The sequence below is a fragment of the Falco punctatus genome, assembly GCF_963210335.1.
Source record: "Falco punctatus genome assembly, chromosome: 3".
NCBI classification, from domain to species: Eukaryota; Metazoa; Chordata; class Aves; order Falconiformes; family Falconidae; genus Falco; species Falco punctatus.
Genome location: NC_137582.1, coordinates 56,828,705 through 56,848,456, shown reverse-complemented (window position 1 = coordinate 56,848,456; position 19,752 = coordinate 56,828,705). Strand labels below are relative to the sequence as shown.

The following is a 19,752-nucleotide window of genomic DNA, read 5'->3' as shown; positions in this document are numbered from 1 at the left end:
TTTTGCCTCATAATGATCTTTATAACCAGATGAGAAATACATAGACTTCCCATTTCTGATCCCTTCCCCTTCCAAATAGGCAAGCTTTGGCTTCTTTTGACTGTTTGTTGGATGTGCCTGAGAAGGAATTCTGCTGTCTTAGAAGACAATTTTGTAGCATGAATTGATTTGGAAGGCATAAAAGTACAGTGTTTTCAAAAGCTATTGAAGCTGCTGTTTAGCACCCTGACAGTCTCAAAAAATGTATTCATATTTCCAAAAAGATTTATTTGATGATTGGCAACCTCTTTCCATCATTTTTTTGAATGCTGTAACTGGTGTCATTGTCATCTTGTAATTCTGCAAATACAGTTTATTCTTGGAACTATTAATGTCTGCCTTGAAGTAAAATATATTAGAAATGTTTCATATAATAATAAACACTTTTCAAAGACATTGCTGAAGGCAAAGCAAATTGATGAGAAACTAAGCTTGCCCAAGAGACATCCAGTGCACCCTTGATCATGATTTTTATCTCCTCCTTACAATTTTCAGTAATTTTTCTCCATTGTCAAATTAAATCCTGCAAATACACAGTGATATTCCACTGTAAACAAAAAATTAGTTAGAAACTAGCTTATGGAAGTTACTTCATTGAAACCTGTTATAGACCTTCCATTTTACTTTGAGCTTTTTTTTATGCTGTCATTAATGTTGATATAACTTGATTAATATTTTAAAATGTTTCATGTAGTACAGTCTGCTTACCCAGACTGACAAATTTATGATCTCCATATCTTAATTCTCTAGTTTGGATGAAACTGAATTTAATCAGAGCTTGAATGCTGTGAATCATGGTCAACATAGAATCAGAACTTCTAATTAATTTCAGCATCAGTCCCAAATTGCCTTTGGTAAAGGTTTATTAACTGAAAACTAAGACATATATAATAAACCCTAATAAATATGAGCGTAATCGTATGAACAAGGCAATTCTCTTATACCATTATTTGGAATCTGTAACCCTTCCTGGGTTACCAGAAGGGTTACCCTGGGTTAGTGAGTGTAATGTTTTTTGGGTTTGGGGGGAGTTGGATTTTGTTTGTGGGTTTTCTGGTTGGGGTTTTTCTTGGCAGTGGTTGTTTTGTAGTAGAAACCCCAATGAATCCAATCAAGTTTCTGATTAATAAATCACACAAAGATTCAGAGCGATAGCTGTATGTGATATAGAATACCACATGTTACAGAATATCCATCATATACGGACAGACTCTTCATCCTCTGTTGTTGTAGTTTGAGCAATTATTTTAATTAGGCATTTGAATAATACCATGGTTATCTAATTTTTCTTTAAAGAAATCAAATATGCACAGTTGTTCAGTTTAAATTAATGTTCTTGTTCAAATGCAAATGAACTGTAGAATACACTGGGTTAAATTAGTGTTTCTGCTTTAGGACAAAGATGGAGACAGGGCTGTCCATCATGCAGCCTTTGGTGATGAGGGTGCTGTGATAGAGGTTTTGCACCGAGGCAGTGCAGATTTGAACGCTCGCAACAAACGCAGGCAGACTCCACTCCATATTGCTGTCAACAAAGGTCATCTGCAAGTTGTGAAGACTTTACTGGACTTTGGTTGCCATCCTAGTCTCCAGGTAAAGTAAATATTAACGTAGATTCACTTTTCAGCTACTGAATTTTATGATTTGCTGTGTGTAGATGCTGTTTTGTAGGTGATAGAAGAATTAGGGAAAATGAGATTAAAAGGAATGGATCTTTGAAGTTCTCTTCCTAGCTTCCACCAGCATGTGATCAGCTGTAGTAAAAATGCTATTAAATCTATCTGTTTTCTTGACAGCTAGATAGGCACCTGATTTATTCTAGTCAGTTAATGTTAACTGGTGTTTTCACAGACTAGTTACCTGTAATTATTAACTTTCTTGTCAGATTAATTCCTTCTCTGTTGAATTTACAGCTGTTGGCTCCTTCTGCAAGATACAGCTTTGAATAGTTTGGCTGATGATACTGTGGAATGTTTCATTAAAAGAAACCTTTTTTTCAGAACTGATCTATCGTTGATACAACTGTTTAGCTAGATTCTCTTTTAAATGTTCAGCCTTTTATCTAAAAAGCCCTCATGCATAGGTCCTGAAGTACCATAATTTCCCAGGGAGTTTTATTTATAGTGACTGTGGCAGAAGCTGTAACATATGAAGGCAACCTTCTGTTGAGAAGGTAGAGTTAGAAACCTGCTATCAAATAAGCAGACATCTCCATTCTGCGTAAGCTGAAGGCAGCCACGTGCAGTGCCTTAGTGAAATGGGTAAGTTTGAAGAGGTTTGCAGCAGAAACAAAAAGCTGTTAACATTCTGGGCAAATCAAGATACACAGTAATAACATGTTTACCACCTTGTTTTGCCATGCCGATAATCAGTGATGTTTCTGGAGCTGTATATCCACTCTAAAAAAAATGAGCAAACTTTCTTGAAATTAGTGAATATAGTGATTGTTTATTTATCTGCTTCCACTTGGCTTTGTAGGTTTTGATCTTGCTGAGGTTGAGCAGTTAGCCAGCTAATGTCCATCCAGACATTATTTAGTATTTGTTGAACAGTAGATGTAATGAGGAGTCTGATGTGTTGAGCCCAGTAAAGGGTGACTGTGTGTCATATAATCATGTATGGTACATAGGCAGCCAAACGGGATGTGCCCGGCTTCAAATTATAGAAGTCTGTTTGAATTGAACAACTCAGTAGAATCATGCTATGAAACTCCATCTGGGCAATATAATTGCCATAGAAAATAATGAACTTTCAGATCCTGCATGTGTGATGAGAAAGTCCGTTGTGCAAATGCAAGTAGGTGATTGGTTTCATGGATGAGAGCACAGGGGGGTCGAGTCAGACTGAGGCATGACTGGACTGGCCAGCACACTGCTACTTGAGCCAATTCACTATGTAAACAGCAACGTATGTTAGCCTGTAAACAGCATATTCCATAAACATGATCAGTTAAACCAAATAAAAGCCACATAATTTAGTTTTGGCAAACTGTTTCAAGTGTTTCCATATTGTAGCACTTTGGCAGTTTTTGATTCTCACTGTAAAGATATAAAGATGTGTTTTCATACTAGTGTATTGCTAAAATGTTCAGTTTCTGTGTTAGCCAGTTTGCAGTTGAGTCAGTGTCAGTAGCAAAAGACTTCATGACTTATATGGTGTTAGAATTTTACTGGAAGCATAAATCTAGTGAGTTTGCCTATATAACAGCAAATAAGCTTAAATGGATGTGTTTTCTCACTGTTAGTCTAGGGCATTCCTTTTCAGTCCAGCCATTCAGGTCCTTGAGTAAGTAATGTACAAAATGCTTCAAGGAATAAAAAGTATTTTTCCCTTATTTGGGATATTTGAAAAATAAAACACCGAGCTAAAAATATAAATACTTCGCCTGTTCAATTATGCAATGAAATACTTTCGTGTACCTTGAATACTCTAATCTGGTGTTAGCCACAATAAGTTTAAAAGCTTAATGTTGCTTAGGACATTGGCCTTTGCTTCATGAAAAATGATCTGTTTCGGTTAAAACAACAGATATGCCTAAGTGTAGTACCTGGGCTCTTATTTTATTTTGATTTCCTTATCCGTTTATTTCATGCTGTCTTTTTGGTATTGTCTTTTGCATATTTTTTATGCTAGCTCAATCTTAGCATTCATTACTCAGATTCCCTGCTTTCCTCAGCCTTACTGGTTCGCTCTTTGCTGTGTTAGATTTTGTTGCTGTCCTGTTATTCATAAACTGTAATTTGGGCATCAGCTCTATCTGGGTATGAGATATGGAGGCGTTGATGTTGACATCAGTGGCTTCGGTACTATCAGATGCGAGGCATAAGTGAGCTCTGGGTTTGAGTTCTGGTGGTGGTGTAAACACAGAATACTGGAGCCCTGGCTAGGATTACACACTGAAGTATTTGCAAAAGCAGAGCAAAATCAGAAGCACCTTGATCTGAACTCTGCAGTGTAGCATCACTTCTTAGGTCTGAAGAACTGTTTTGTGTTTCTGTAGTGTTTCCTAGTGATATTTAAGCGCATTTTTTTTCTTTAATGTGGACATGTGAAAATTTATGTAAACTGTTCCTGGTTTTAGGATTCTGAAGGTGACACTCCACTTCATGATGCAATAAGTAAAAAACGTGATGACATCCTTGCTGTATTGTTAGAAGCTGGAGCAGATGTTACTATCACAAACAACAACGGGTTTAATGCTCTTCACCATGCTGCGCTAAGAGGAAACCCTAGGTAAAGATTTGGTTTTAAAGATTGTTTTAGCATTTGTAAAAGGAAAACGTGTATGGGAGGGCAGAATTATGGTATTCTTTCAAAAGATCCTTAAATCTGCATGTAACTAACTTCAATTTTGATGTTGCTTAGATATGTATCTTTCTAATAATTGAGAAGCTGTTGTTAGAATGAAGCTACTAGTCCGTTTGGTTTAATGCTGTATTCAGGTAACTCCAGATACCTGGGAAGTTTCCTCTGTTGGCTGTAAAACTTTGCCAATAAAGGTTTTTGTAAGGAAGCTATTAAGATCTTAAGATAGGATTTGTAAAAATGTTTCCCTTCTTGAATGTTGGAATTGGGAAAGGGATTTGAGTTTTTAAGGAATATTTACTTGGAAATAATTACTAAATACACCATGCAGTTATAAAGTGATCTTAGGATTGTTGTGTTACATCATGCTTGTCAGTATAAGAAACATTTAATTTTGTTTTCTTGGAAGTATGTATAGAAGGAATTTCTTATTTCAGCTTTTATAGAGCAGCTCGTAGGAAGAAGTTAGTTTTAAGGCATAACATGTTTTATGCTAGCTGCATACTATGCATCTGCATTAGTCTTCAGTTAAGATAGCTTTCAAAAACTATTGCATAGGCAGAACTTAATAGAAAACCTGCTGCGTTTGCTGGTTGCTTATTACGTTGTTGATGGTATTTTTCAGAGCTGTCATTCAAGCTTCAGTAGTATTTTATTGTATGGTAGAGAATTCGGTATGGTTACACAAAATAAGAAATGTGTGTGTTTACTTGTTTAACTTTACTACTAAATTCTACTCTTCAGTTGAGTGAAGTTGGACAAATAAGGCTGTGTAATATATGGGAATAAAATCTGGGTTAGTCTCTTAGAACACAGCTATCAAGACTGATAGCTAAAAAGTAAAACATTTTTATATATATATGGAATGGAATCACACTTCACAAAGTAAAAGTAGTGGTTGGAAGTGTTGATAGGAACAATAAATACATTTACTGTTTTCTACAGTGCTCATAAAAGTTCTGCAAGAGAACGTGTCAAGGACCTAGTGAAGGGAGCTTATTTTTAGCTTTCAGAAGACAATTCTTTCAAGTCTGACTTGGTAACCTCCTCACTTAATGTGAATTCTCCCTATTTACAAAACAGCATTAGCCAGGAGTATTGTTGCCTGTCTCCAGCTACCTAGGTGGAGTATTTTTTGTTAGTTTTTGTTCTGCGATGCTTTCCTTACTCTTGTATTAGTTGATTTGTGTGATTTTGATCTCAATATGAGACACAGGGCAAGTGTATGGGGGGGGGAACCTCCTCTTCATAGGGATGCTCAAGATTTTTCTGTGGGTGAAGGCATTTTTTCTGTAGGAGCAGTAGATGTTTGCTTTGATGGAGGGATCCAAATTGTAGTTCAGACTGGGTCAGTTTGGTTGGTGGAATGTGAGGCATATTGCAGTTTTTCCCAGAATCCTCTCTCCTTTGCAAAGATTTTTATTGGAAGAATGGGAAAATATTTCCAGTGTTAGTAATTTGAACCCTGTGTAGGTTCCCCCCATACACAGGGTTTCACTTGCATCTACTAAAGTTAGATATGTTAAAGCTGGTACCTACTTTTTTTGGTTGCAGTTAGATCTGAGCACTTCTGAAGCATGGAAAAAGAGAGAATGCTGTGTCCCATCACAATAGTAGTAGTTTCATTTGTTCACAACATTGTGTAGCTTACATATTGGCCTGGGAACAAGTTAATGAGAATGAAACAAAAAAAAAAAATCTATTTTGAAAAATGTCTAACCCACGCCTCCCCGGGCCAAAAAATCATTGCAATAGTTTGATTCATTTAGAAGTTAAGTTTTATTTTCTTTAAGACTTTAGTGATAGTAGTTTATTTCATTGTTGTTTCCATAGTTCTACCACTGGCCTGTTTCTGAATGAAACCAAGGGGTTTGTATTTGCCACTTTGTTTTTCTAATTTGATCTGGAACGATAGCTATTATAATCTGTTAAACGCACTAAGCACGAGCTACTTAAAACTGTTAAAAATGCCCCCCTGAACTTTTAGCCTGTCGCTGATGTGGGTCACAAGTGGAACGTAACATACTCCGCTTGAAACCTTCCTTAAGGACCTACCTTTCCTAATCTAAGCTTTCCTGCTTCACCTAACCTGTAGTTTCTGTGCTTCAGGCTGTGGTGCCTTACATGGAATACAATGCACTAAATAACCCCTAAGGTCAAATAGATAGATAAATATTTTATGAAAATTAAATATGTATCCATAGATGTATGTAAGCATGTGTGTGTGTGTATATATATACACACACACACTTGTAATTATACCTTGTATGTTTTTAAGCATTGATAAAGTCCACATCCATCTTCCTTTTTGAGGATGATAAAATAAATGCATGTGTTAAGTGCATGGATACCACAATAAAGTGGACTAGATTTCTGTAGAAATTTTTTACAGTTGATATCAAATAGGTATTTGGAACAGATTTAATTTTCAGTGCAAAACCTATTCTGCTTCTTGCTTGAGTTCTGACCTTTACTAACAGTAAGACTCTTACTAACAGTAAGAGATAGTCTCCAAGAAAAAACCCACACAAACTGTGCTGAGAAGAACATTTGAAACTTTTTAATTTGTAATATAAAAATAAATATATAATTTTAAACATTTGAATATTAGATAAATATTGCGAGATAGATAGCAATTTATGTCAAATAGCTTAACTTTTTCTCAGCACTTAAATCTTCCCTGACTGTTTGGTAGTGCTTTCCAGAAGTCAAGGTGTGTTTTGGAGAGCATCCTATTGTTAGTGGAATATTTCTCTTTAATAATTTGCTTCTCTTCATACGTTGTGAATTGGTACAGAAACAGAACTTCTGGTTTTGATGCTAATGTATAATGCTGAAAGGTAAAATGGATGTTATTCAGCTTATGCTGTAGGTAACTTTAAACTTGTACATGGGAGACAGAGCTAAAAAGAAATTTTAAATTAAATGTGGGGAAGTTAAGACTTTATTTAATACATGGCTTCTTGTTCGTGAGTTTTAACTGAGTCAGTCATTGAAAGTGCATTTATTTTGGACTTTTTTCAAAGTACTGTGAAACTCAAAAGCTTGGCAGACTTAGCTTCTTCAGTGTTAATGAGATTCTTCAGACAGAAAAAAGGGGAGTAAAACTTGAAAATACTGTACAGTCTGGTTATTTTTGCCATGTTATCAACTCTTGGTTATGTTTGATCTATTTGCATACCTGTGACTTCAGATTTTTGAGCTGAAGACATGACTCTGAAGTGTAGGCATATTTTATATCTGTTGCCCCAGTTAGTTTTAGATTTGCATTGTATCTTGTGAAGACAGCTTTATTCACACTGCAGCTAGCATCTTAAATAGAGGCTGCTTTTAGAGCTGACCTGACTTTGCACATGTGTACAACTAGTTCTTCAGAGCAGTAAATTCTGCTGGACTTCAAAACAAAACATTAAAATCTTGGGGGTAAGATACGGATTTCAGATACTGCTTTCCAATGCCAAGGAGATGTTATCTTTATGTTCATAAACTAGCAAGCAGGATATTGTGGTTTAAAATGGAATTATAATTTTTCCCTTTGGTGGTTGTCTTACTTAGATCTCACCTTGGGTTTAGATTTGCAGATGGCATGAACCGGTTGGCAGTGGAATTTTTTTAGCTAGGGGTTTGAGAGGTGAGGTTTCTCACTTCTACTTAGTGTTAATGAGTCTCTCCAGGGACTTACGTGCTGTGTTGTCATGGGGGTCCTCAAAGAGACAAGTTGCGAGGTAACTGAAGAGTTATACAATTGTTTTCTAAACGAGTAAAAGTGATTCTTCAATTTCCTATTTGCAGTTCTGACAGTAAGTGTAGGTTGAAGCTTAGTTGTAGCTGAGTGCAAAAAAAAAAAAAGGCATGTGCCTAAAACCTCTTATTAAAGTATTATGTCAGAAAATGCTTTGAAAGAATACTTTTTTTCAGATTGGTTTGGAGAAAGAATATAATCTCCGTGAGCAGGCCTATAAATAGATGGCAGATTAGCCTGTAGCTGTTGAGGTCAGTGACAAATTTGTTATCTTTAAATAGTAAATAATATGCCCAGCGTGTACAGGATGGCAAACAGTTCCTACCCTATGGAGTTTCCTCCTTTATGCAATTAAAATGAAAAAGGTGGTTGGGGTGGTGGGGAGGGGAAGAAAAGGTGTGCCCAGAAAGTAGACCTGCCCTACATTACCAGTACTGTTCAGGACTGCTCCCGTTGATCAGTGTTTTTTGGTCGGTTCTGCTACAAAGAGCAACAGACTTTGAGGGAAAATACAAGACACAGTAAATCATTGGAAAATATGTTTATTTCATTCTTTACCTATATTCTTTATAAATGTTTTAAGAGATCAGTTTTTACTGAATATGGACAGAGTATTAAATGCAGTAGCTCCTTACAAATACAACCTTCAAACTGTGGAATACAGAATTTACTACACGTAGCGTCCGGTTTTAAAAATACAAGAAATCCTGTAGTGATCAATGCATAGCTACAGCTGGTTGAAGGGGACCAAATCCATTGAAGAGGTGATTTGGTTCCATTTTACCAGCTTTAGCACAGCATTGGAGTGCAGGAAGGTTATAATTCAGTAACACACTTTTAAGTACGTGAACAGTTCACAAAGAAAACATGGCTTTCTTCTGTGTTAGATGTTTTGTTTCTAGACAATGCAAATTTAAATTCCCTCGCTAATTTAGAGATTGCAAAATGGAAAGCTGTATACACAAAATCCTGTACAGTATCCAGGTTTGTTCCTTCCTGAAATATTTGCCATAGGATCTTTGGATGAGTCTCAAATTATAGTTACAGTTTTAACTTTTTTTCTGTCTGTAATAATGAAATTCTAAAGTACTGACCAAAAACTGTCATCTTACAATTTCTACTCATGTAGAGCTCCCTTGCCTCTTTATGTTAAACTTTACTGGGGAAGGAGATTTCAGTTTCCCCTACCCCCCTCACCCCCCACCCCACCCCCCAGTTCATTTTCTGGCAGGTTCCCTTTTGCAGCTGTTTTAATGCTGTAGTTGATTATGAGCATAAGTATAAAAGTCAAGTGCTTTCAATGCCATTACTGTATCTCTGGTTAGTATTAACTTTTTAGACATTATTATATAATCTAGCAGAATGGATTATTTTTTTTTTTTACCCTGATAATGTACGTAAAAACATTTAATGCCAGAAGAATACAGCTTTTAAAGAATAATCTGGGGTTGCATTTGATTTCTTCTAAATTAAGGTCCTTAATACATTTGTGCGTGCTCACGTAGCTTTCTTATGTTGTATGTGGAATTCTTTTTGAGCTTTGACTGCAGTGAGAAGTAGGGGGCAACCTTAGTTCAAGCCATTCACTAGTAATGTGTATGTCAAGTATAGTCTACTACATCTGTTTGCTGCATAGTCTGATGCTGGTGAGAAGATTTATGTAAATATATTCCCAACACCATGTATCCTAATAGAAACATAGCAGGTGTGTCACTTGGACTTAAGCATTAAGATGGCTATAAAATTAGTTGCTATTTTTACCGGTTATACAGGAACCGTTTTACAGATACAGCTGCTCAAGTGCGCTTTTGGATGGCAATACAGTTTCACGTACTGGCCATATCGGGACAAAAAACGGCCATGGAAAAAAAGCCGTGTAGCATTTGATAATGTCAGCATCTGTTATCCCTGTCAGTCACACAGTTGAAATGTTTGAGTTACAACTGTGTCAGCAGATGCCCAAAGTTCAACGTGTGCTCAGTTAAAACTGAACAGCTGATCTAAGTGATGGATGTGACATTTTAGAGTGACTGGATATGTATTCTTAGGATATGTTAACATGAACTAGCAGGAAGTAATGTCAACATATAATTATAACTTTTGTATCACTCGAACTGTCATTTTGTTTTGGAATAGTGTTGCAATGTTATACAGAGAAGACAGGAAAGAACACAACACCAAGAATTGTTACCAAAATCCTTTCAAGTTAAATTCAAGCTGTTAAAAAGTTTGTCTCCTTACATAGTGGAAGCCAAATCAATTGTTGGGGAGGACAGGAAGTCTTCAGGAAAAGAAGGAAATGCTTAGGAATTAACCCCTCTGTAAAGCTATTGGTAATGCCAGATTGCCTCTGTAAGGATGTTGAAGTTCGATAGCATCGCTCCATTTAGAAAAGCTACTACGGTTTGATTTGTTTCCCGTTATAAACTGGGTTTAAATTTAAAGATACTGTAGTCCTCGTGCCAGAATATCTGCTCATAAGAGAAATAGCTTTAAAACAAATATTAATATCTTACTTAAGAAAATGGTTCTGATAAGATAATGTTTCTTCTTGTATATGTTGTTCTGTAGTTTGAGATAATAAAAACAGCAGGCTATGTATAGCAATTTGAGAATTACGTGAGTGTTCAAAAATAAGACCTGAAAATTGTGTATTGATTTTATTTATCTGGGAGGAAAAGAAACAAGAAACTTTAGTCAGCACAGGGATACAGTTAAATCTTTTATCTGGGCCAAATGTACCTACTTATCATGGACGTATCCTATTTAATAACTGCTTTTAGAAGGCTGCTGTCATGAATATGAATGGCTGGATTGGTGAGCCAGGAGGTCTTTCCTCGTATTTTGCCTTGTTCCTGAATTGGATGTTGAGTGTTTTTACTTAGGGATATGGTATGCACCAGTATATTTTAATTAATTCTGCTTTTAGAACTTGAAACTGTTGCAGGATTATTTTTCATGTTGTTCTTAAAATTTTCTGGATGCTGCAAAGTCGCATTTTCATGGCCAATTTTCTTAGACTTGGATTTAAGATAAATTCAGCTTACTTGAAAATAGTATTTAAGATAATTTACCTTTTAGGTTGTAGTTGTCACTTGTGTTCTCATTTAGGAATCTGTCAATAGCTCTAATTTGCTGATTAGCAACTGTGGCCTAGAAATCTCTGTATTGTCACTTTCTGTGCATAAACCTGACACTGCACTTTGTATCGAAGAGCTCAGTGAGCATAATAAGTGCTGATTGGGAGAAAATTCCAACTTAAGTCTCATATATTGCGGAAGTTATCATACTCAATTATTCTGGATATTCTTTTCTCTAAATCGCAGCCTTAATTTCTTAGCTGTTCCTACTCGTGTCTCAGTTGCAACCTGTAGATTAAATGTTCTTTGGTAGGTGTAAATTTAAATGTTACCGTCTGAAGTAACACAGAGCCTGGCTGTGATTAGTAGCACAATGGCTTTTTTTTAATTAGATACTTTTTGATAATCAGGCTTTTAAAATTAGTTTCCGATCTATTAAGTGAGGAGTACTGGTAATGATAAATTTTGCAGCTATGCTGCAGTCTTAATTGGTGCATTTCAAGCGTTCATTTCCAGCCTTGTTTTGAATTCTTTGTTTACAACTAATGTTCTGCTTATCAGCTGTTAACAATTCTGCCTACCCACTCTTATAGTCACTTAATTTAATGTTTTGTGATTTGTTACTAACAAGTATGAGTTATTTTGGCAATACCAGCTGACCCTTAGCAAGCCAATTTGTCACATGAATGTCATTCAAACAAGAGGGAAACCTGTTTCTTCCAACAGCTGTTCAGTTTCCTCTTACTGGTCGTTCCGTGCCTGCCAAAAATACATACTTCTTTACATTCCATAGCATTGTATGTTCATATGGGTACATAAAGAAGTATGTACTCTGAGCAGGTACACACACTGTTGCCCGACTACCTGTCAGATGAACCTGAAAATTATTTTGCTGCTTTCTCTTGCTGTTGCTAGGTAAAACTCAGGCTGACAATTCTTTGGAAGAGCAATGTTATGATTAACTGGTAGTAGAAATAAACTTATTATTCTAACTGAACTTTGTAATACAATTTACCTGCACAGTGGCTTAAAGCCGGTTATAGCTCATTGTTCTGGGATGGCATGGACATTAGAAGTGCTTTTCCAGATTTTTGCAGCCTCTCGCTGTTTGTTCTGAGTGACCACATTTGAGTGGAGAGTTGAATCTCTGGTAGCTTTGCAGTGTATTTTCTTGGAATTCGTAGTTGTATTCCACTGTAAAGACTTCAGCTTCCTCCCGGGTCTTCTAAAAGAGTTCCATGCTGGTGTACAGTTTGCATCTAGTGTCCTGAAGGGAAGTACAGACTTGTCTAATATGGCAGTTACAAACTTTTTTCCTACCCTCCCCAATCCCAATTCCATCTCTTTTGCATCCCATCCAGTATTCTGCAAACTCTTTGCAGGTTTATACTTATCTCTGCTGTAGTTCAGAGTGGTTTAAAAAAAAAACAAAACCCAAACCAAACAACAGCACATGCCACTGGTGATCCTGCTTATCATAAAGATGATGACATTGAATTAAGAAAACAACCTCTAACTGCTGTGACAGTATTTGGATTGTTAGGCCAAAGGTCACACATGAAAGCTAATACCTATTCAGTACTTCTGCGAGCAGTTTTCTCATTTTTTAAAATTGGCACTCACCTGCTTCTGTCAAAATCTTCTCCACACTTGAAATATTTGTCAACTAAAAAAAAAAAACCAAACCCCAAACCAAAACCCTTAAAGAAACAAACCCCCAGTATGTGTTTGACTTCTAAGGGGCTGCCAGATATAGCTTATGGTTGCTTAATTTGTCATTTCAGAAGTTGGTCGGGTTTACAGTAAAGGGTAAGCTTCGTCTGTACGACGTTAGAAGGTAAATTTGAAATAAACTTAACAATTAGTAAACGTAATAGTCGTAAGGAAAGCTGAGAGCAGAGGAAGGAAGAATTTCTGCAGCTCATGACAAAACCCTAGTGCAGCTGATAGAGAGCAAATCAGAGTGTAGCAGTAGCTAGCACAGTACTACAAGGAGAAACAGCAATGCAGCATTAGAATCACAGCAGTCACATTCTAGTTTAAGTAGGTTGTTTTCATGTACATCTGAGATAAAGCACCTTGAAAATTTTGCTTAGACCTACTTGAGAACTCAGCATCGCACTACCACACTGTTTATTAGATTTTCTTTTCAAAGTTGGTTATCTTTTAGTTGTGCATAGGAAGATATGAACATATTTCAACTGAAATGACAACCAGCTAATGGCATTGCAATTTTTGAGTTTATCTTCTTCAAAAAGAATTCCACCTACCAAGCAAGTTGGGGTTTTTTCTTTCCTATGAAATTTGGACTAATGTTGTTTTCTTTCAACCTGCTCTTTACACTACAAATGCTTGATACTTTAACACACTCAAATTTAAGCTGTTTCCCAGAGTATAGGGATTAATATAACAATAAAAAAAAACATTCTAGTAAATAAGATAGACATGCAGAAAGTCATAGGCATCCTTTAAACGTGCAGAATAATGCAGGTCTCCTGATGTTCTATTACCTGTAAGCTTAGTATCATGCAGCATTTGCAGTTGGAAGAGAGGTAATGACCTAGAGACACATCAGCAGCAGCCATCTCATCCTGAGTGCTCTCTCACTCTATTCGCTGAATCAGCTCTTCATTACATGGGGGGGGGGAGGCAAGGGGGGGGCAGTGTCGGTGCATACAGTACCTCACCACCTTAAATAGATAAAACTTAAAAGGAAAAAAAAAAAAAAAGAGCATTAAGACTGGTGCCTAATTGGCACCTGCTGCCTTTCTTGGAATACTAAAATATGGATGATGTTGTATAGAAATTATACCTTATGTCTGCTGGACTGAGAGTTAAGGCTCCAAGGATAGATGCTAGGAAGCCAAGGGAAGGTGAACTTAGCCCACTGTCAGATGAAAATCATCACAGGCAAAAAGAAAAATAAAAACCCAACAAAAAACCAAAACCAAGCCCCCAAAAGTTGGAGTTGCTTCCAAAAAAAAAAAAAAAATTTAAAAAAGGCACACAAAAAAAGCGCGATCGTCTCCCCCCTCCCCCGGCAAATATTGGTTTCTTCTAGTTCCTTAGATATTGCACTGCATCTTTTCTTGCTTGAGGTTATGTTTCCAGGCTTAACTGTAGGCAGGTCTGTGTTGAAGCTACTTTCCATCTTCAGAGGTCAAGTCTGCTCGCGAGGTCAGGGCTCCTGCACGCACACTACAGAAGACATTAACCGTATTTCCCACTTAGAGGGCACAAGCAAAACTGTTACGGCTTTATAGGCAGCTAAGCATTTGAAACATGCACTCCCAGGCAAACGGGCTCTCTTGTGCCTCTCTCTTCCCTGACCATATTTAGTCAACCATTGCAAAAAATAGTCTCTCAGCTGTCGATTGTCGATCCGGGAGCGGAGGGAGCCGCTATCCAGCGCTCTGCCTATTGATTGTGCAGCCTGCACTTCCACTGCGCTGAGCCATTTGTCCCCAGGTTTTTTTAGCAATGCCAAATAAAGCGCTCTCTCGTGTTTCCAGTTAGATTTCCCAGGTTTTCACTGAGCTTGCGCTGCTACTAGTAAACCCTGATGAGGTTGTCACTATACTTAGAAACATGGGGCGGGGGGGGGGGTGGGGGGGTGTCGGAAAGAGAGGAGGGAAAAAAGGCAGCCCTGCTAGTAGCAAGGCAAGGGCTTCACGCAGATACAGAACAATAAATACCAGCCCTGCCGCAGCAGGTTGTGTAACCTGGTTTCTTGATCCACGAGTAAACGACACGCTGATTAACATGAGGTCTAAGCGGCCTTGTTCTGCCTCTGCTTCTAAGTTCTCGGCCGCAGATGGTACTGTTATTTCATAAAGAAGAAGCTGGCGCTGATTTGTGGCCCCACGTTTCCATACTCGAATCAGAAATGATTTGAAAAACTTTTAAGTAGTAAACTCATATAACTCCATACTATTATGTTTAATAATTCTGTAGTGTTTTGTTTATAATGCTTAGCCATAAAATTACTTTTTGAAAAGTAAACGCATGCGTAAATGAGGTGCTGATGTTCTTTGGGGAAAAAAAAAAAAGCTCAGATGTTTTAGAAAAAAAGAATAAAAAAAGAAATAAAGTGAACAGTACGCTTTGTTAATCTTTCAGGTGTACAAAATTGGCCTGTAATAATAAGACTAATAACTACACATTTAAAATCTGAAAAGAGGGATTTTCCTATTCATAGGGTCTTTATGCAATGTTTTCTTCAGAAAAAAAGTAACTGAAATTTAGTCATTTAAATACAATAGTCAGGAACCCAAATACTTCAAGACTGTCTTTTTTCAGCCAAAAATTTTTATGTTGCTTAGGAGGAAGAAAAGTAAAAAAGCTGAAAATCTCTTGATCTAAAATTACATTAAAGGAAACTGCCTTCTCAATGAATATTGATATATTTAGTGGTTACTAATATATTAAAGTTTAGTACTGTGGAATAGAGAGTGAATTGCAAAGCCCTGAACACAGCACTATCTTGGATTTATACTTCCCTTGCTTTCTGTTGTGTTGATTTTGTCCTGTGCTTGGTAGCTGTTTACCCTGTAACTTCTGTTGCAGTGCAGCTTTCTGGTAAAAGTCACATATTTTTTTTTTTCATTTCTCTTTCTTCAATTTCACAATCATATGCTGAAGACAAAATTGTTGTGTAAGATCTAGGCTAATATGGAACACATTTTTGCAAATTCCATGTATATTTATATACCTCATTGTTTCTTTAGTTTCACGTATATTGACAGATTTTTTTCAGATACCAAGTGATACTTGAAAATGCGAGGGACAAAAAGTAGGAAACAACCTGCCTATTTAAACTTGTGCTAACTGAGCCATCAGTCAGATACAAAATATTAAACTCTAATATAAAGATACAGTCTGTTTGGTAATACCAGTCTAAGGTATTAATCTATGCTCTGTTACTCGTTCCTGAGGGATTCTTCCTTCTTTGTTCTTCCAGGGTGACTCCCCGTACTGCGCAGGCAGTGTGGTGGGAACCAGATGAGGGAACTGATGTGGCTTGAATTTGTGTGCTGACATATGCTTAAGATCATGTCGTTGCCAAAAATAGCGCTGTCCTGCTCCTGTGTTACTTCTTGCACTATGTTGGTACAAGTATTCCTTTGCTTCACAGTGAGCAGGCTCAGGGTGCTATCCTGTATGAGAGATAATCCAACAAGAAGGGGTGACTTCTTAGATGCTGTGTTAGGACCACTTTTTGGGTTGGTTCTTTTGGGGATTTTTTTGAGCAGAGGTGGGTAGTCAGAGAAGAAGAATGGGTTTAGTAAAAAGTAGTCTTGCTTCTGTTGTGTTGTAAAATGCATGTCAGACTATATAACCTTAAAAGACAACTTTGCAATGGAAGCTGTCTTTAAATCTGATCTGTTCCTTCAACTGTTTGAGGATGTACCAGTGAAAAAAGGTGAACAGGTTTAGCCAAGCCAGGGGTGGGAATAAACTGTGGCTGGGGGTCTGCTGGGGAGTGCTTCAAGCCAGGATTGTTGTAAAATACCTTGTGAAATCATGTCACACTGAGCCAGTGGAAAGCTGACCTGAGGGAGCAGAATGACAAGGGAGTAGAGAAACTTGTAGTAGAAAGTGCACTGAATCATTACAACCCCTAGAGATACGATTCCTGGTAAGTTTATGCTGATCTAAGACGTTGCTTCTGGAAAGGGCAGTCTGCCCTCACTGCAGCTCTGGCTTCATCATTTCCTTACTCCTGTTGCTTCTAGTGATTGTGAAGTTGTAGGGTAAATTGGGTTATTTCATTGATCTGTCTGAAAGCAAACTTGCCAAATCAGGAGTCTGGCAGGTTGCTTCACTCACTAGACAGCGATGTCTGTAGAGCCAAGATAATGCAGGAACTGAAGTGCAGGGATAAGTGGGATTGTGTCTTTCAGTAGCAATTTAAGCTAAATGTGGTATGCTGATTGTGAAGTAGCCTCTGTTTTTTCTTTAGTATCTGTTCTTTAAAAAAACAAAACAAAACTGAAGACAAACAAAACCACCCTACCACCATCACACAGGTTCCCTACTTTCCCCATTTAAATCATTCTGCAGTCAAATTGCAGCTGGTAGCAGAGAATCTTCTCTAGTTTTTCTTTATGTACTTTTTAAACAGGGTGGAAGGATGCCTTTGCAGTTAAGAATGCTAAATCTGGAATCTTTTATACAACAATGTGCTAGTTTCATCTTGCTTACAAGTAGTTTGATCTTGTAGGTTTTTCAAATAAATCCATTATTGTATGTGGCGTTCTCGGGTAATGCTGATGAGCATCTGTAAAAATTCCAGGAGTCAAGTACTGCATAAAGAAAGAGGTTTTATATGTAGGTTGGTAATGAATAGTATACCACATGTTAAAATGTTTGGTCATAATAATGATTTATTTTTTTTTCTTGCTACATCTAATATTGGTAACCAGTGTTGAAACAGTTGCCCTGTGGCTAAAAATGCATCAGGTCTGTTATGCATTTTATGTTGCAAATATAAAATCAGTGCTGTTGAATTTGTATTCTGCTATTATAAATAACTTAAATAGATCATATATGTATTAAGCTGTGGCTGCAGACCTCTAAAAACCTGAATTAAAAAAAAAACAACCATGAAAGAAATGTCTCAAATTAAATGTAACACAGTATAAATGGGTGTTCCTTCTACCAAATCACTTCTTCTAACTATTAGAGCCTGGACTGTCATTTTATGGGGATGAATTATGTGAATTGTGGTGGTGTTATGAGTTAGTGTACCCCCAACAGCTGAGCCTGGAAAAGCAACATACATCTTGATTTAAGCACCTGTGTTTTCTCATTACCTTTTTGACTGAGCAGGTGTTTAGCTCCTATGAAGGAAGAACTAGTTTCCTCATCCCCTTCAAAGCTTTATAGACAACTTCCTCAAAAAATTTCACTAAAGTCTTTCTTTGATTGTCCCATCTAGAAAATTTCAGAACTTGCAGAAGATCATCCAACTGAAAAAGGCCCAAAATCTTTTTCAGCTTTCTGCTGACCTGAAAATACCGCAGACCAACAAATATTACAAAGCTTACCTGTTACAGGTTTTTTTATTGGTAGTAATCTTTACATAGCATAGCAATGGTGTCATTTCAGTGTTTTGATCAGAGCTTTAAGCATCTTATCAATAATCTTTGCAGTTACTCAGCCACGTAATCCGTAACAGCTGAATACACTGAAGTTGATAGTCTGAAGAGTTTTCTTCAGCGGATTTCATGGTCAGTGTTACCATTATACTTGGTGATTTCTTGACCTTTTTGATAGGTGAAAGTGAAAGTAGTCTGTGGTCTGTTTTACTGTATACAAGATGAAAACAAGTTTTCAGGACTCCTCTGCGTTGTGGTCCTAAAATGGAGCAGTACAACTTGGCTTCTTTAATACTTCGTGTGGAAAAGTGAATCAGAAATTACTGTGTAATTACGTGCATGCAACATTAATTCACTAATATGACTTTTTATGATACTATGCATGCCTGTTCCAGTGAGTATTGTTCTAAATGATAGCCACTTAGCTGTCAAAATTTTGGCAGCAGCTCTAGAAAATCCTGCAAAATAGAATAGCTGTAGGAAGGAAGGCTGCAGTGAAGGATCTTGTGCCTTGGAAGAACTTACTTTTCAGCTAATGAGAAGGAGGATGCAGCCACTGAGCATCATACAACAATTTGCCATTTGTAGCATGTTAGTATCTCGCACAATTTTAAGGGGTCTTGCCATAAAACCATCCTGCCATTCTGCTGCCCAGTAGTTTAGCACAGTCTGGAAGAGAGACAGATGTGGTCTCCACTTGCATAGGCAGAAGCAACTGAGGAGTAGTTACTGGCCCTCTGATTCTTTGCTGTGAAAAGTAAGATAAAGATCTATTACACACAGAAGCTGTTTGTTTTGTTGGTACTTCTGTTTCTTCAGTAGTACCAATACATGTTAAAAGCATCCAAAAATGTAGCAGGCATCTCATTTATATGAAAGCAAGATACCCCCAAATATTTTACAGTTGAACTTCAGCTGAAAATTTTCCTGGTATTTGACAGTAAACTGAATAGGAAAAGATGTGAAAGAGGATCTAGTACAGCTAGAGCTCTTGCAGATATTAGGATGAATGAGTTTTTTTCATAGCATACAAAATATTAAGTCAATTTACTTCTTTTCTTTCAAAGATGAGAGTTGTTAAATGGCAATAATAATGTTTCAGAAATATATTCATTTCTTGATGCATCTGTTAAAGTGTGTGAATGCACTTTAAATTTTATTTATTTGTGGAGCTGGCAGTTTCCTTATTTCCTTACTGAAGAAAAGGATATAAAATGTCATCTGAGTTGATTAGGACAGCTCTGTGTTTAGTGACTAGAGCTACCTTGGAGAGAAGCTGGCTGTAGTTACAGATATGAGAGTAGGTGCCTTCCCATAGCTGTAGTGCAGTTGTAAAACAAATTTCTTGACCTTGGGTTTTTCCTTAGGTTGTTGTTGTCCTGCCTTTTACTGGTCATTCACAGTGGTCATATCACTTCTGTCAGTCATAAGGAATTTTCAGGTAATTTTTGTTAATGCTTTTTAGATGATCCACAGTAGATACTCT

At 37.0% G+C, this 19,752-nt stretch overlaps 1 protein-coding gene and 1 long non-coding RNA gene across 11 annotated transcripts in view; one reads left to right on the top strand and one right to left on the bottom strand.

Annotated features, from left to right (window-relative positions):
• Positions 1–19,752, top strand: part of MIB1 (MIB E3 ubiquitin protein ligase 1) — an 83,195-nt gene that overhangs the window by 34,099 nt on the left and 29,344 nt on the right. For all 9 annotated transcript variants that reach the window (XM_080380428.1, XM_080380427.1, XM_080380426.1 and 6 more), the window contains 2 exons: positions 1,435–1,632; positions 4,121–4,272. In XM_080380428.1, the coding sequence (XP_080236554.1) occupies positions 1,435–1,632; positions 4,121–4,272 (350 nt within the window). The remainder of the gene's footprint in view (positions 1–1,434; positions 1,633–4,120; positions 4,273–19,752) is intronic.
• On the bottom strand, positions 1,639–14,764 carry LOC308061019. 2 transcript variants are annotated; one of them, XR_013927030.1, is made up of 3 exons: positions 12,182–14,764; positions 5,884–6,003; positions 1,639–2,438 (listed from the first exon to the last, which is right to left on the bottom strand). It is a non-coding gene; the product is annotated as an uncharacterized lncRNA (long non-coding RNA). The 2 variants fall into 2 exon arrangements; XR_013927031.1 differs by lacking the exon at positions 1,639–2,438 and having other exon boundaries at positions 4,280–6,003; positions 12,182–12,433; positions 13,677–14,764.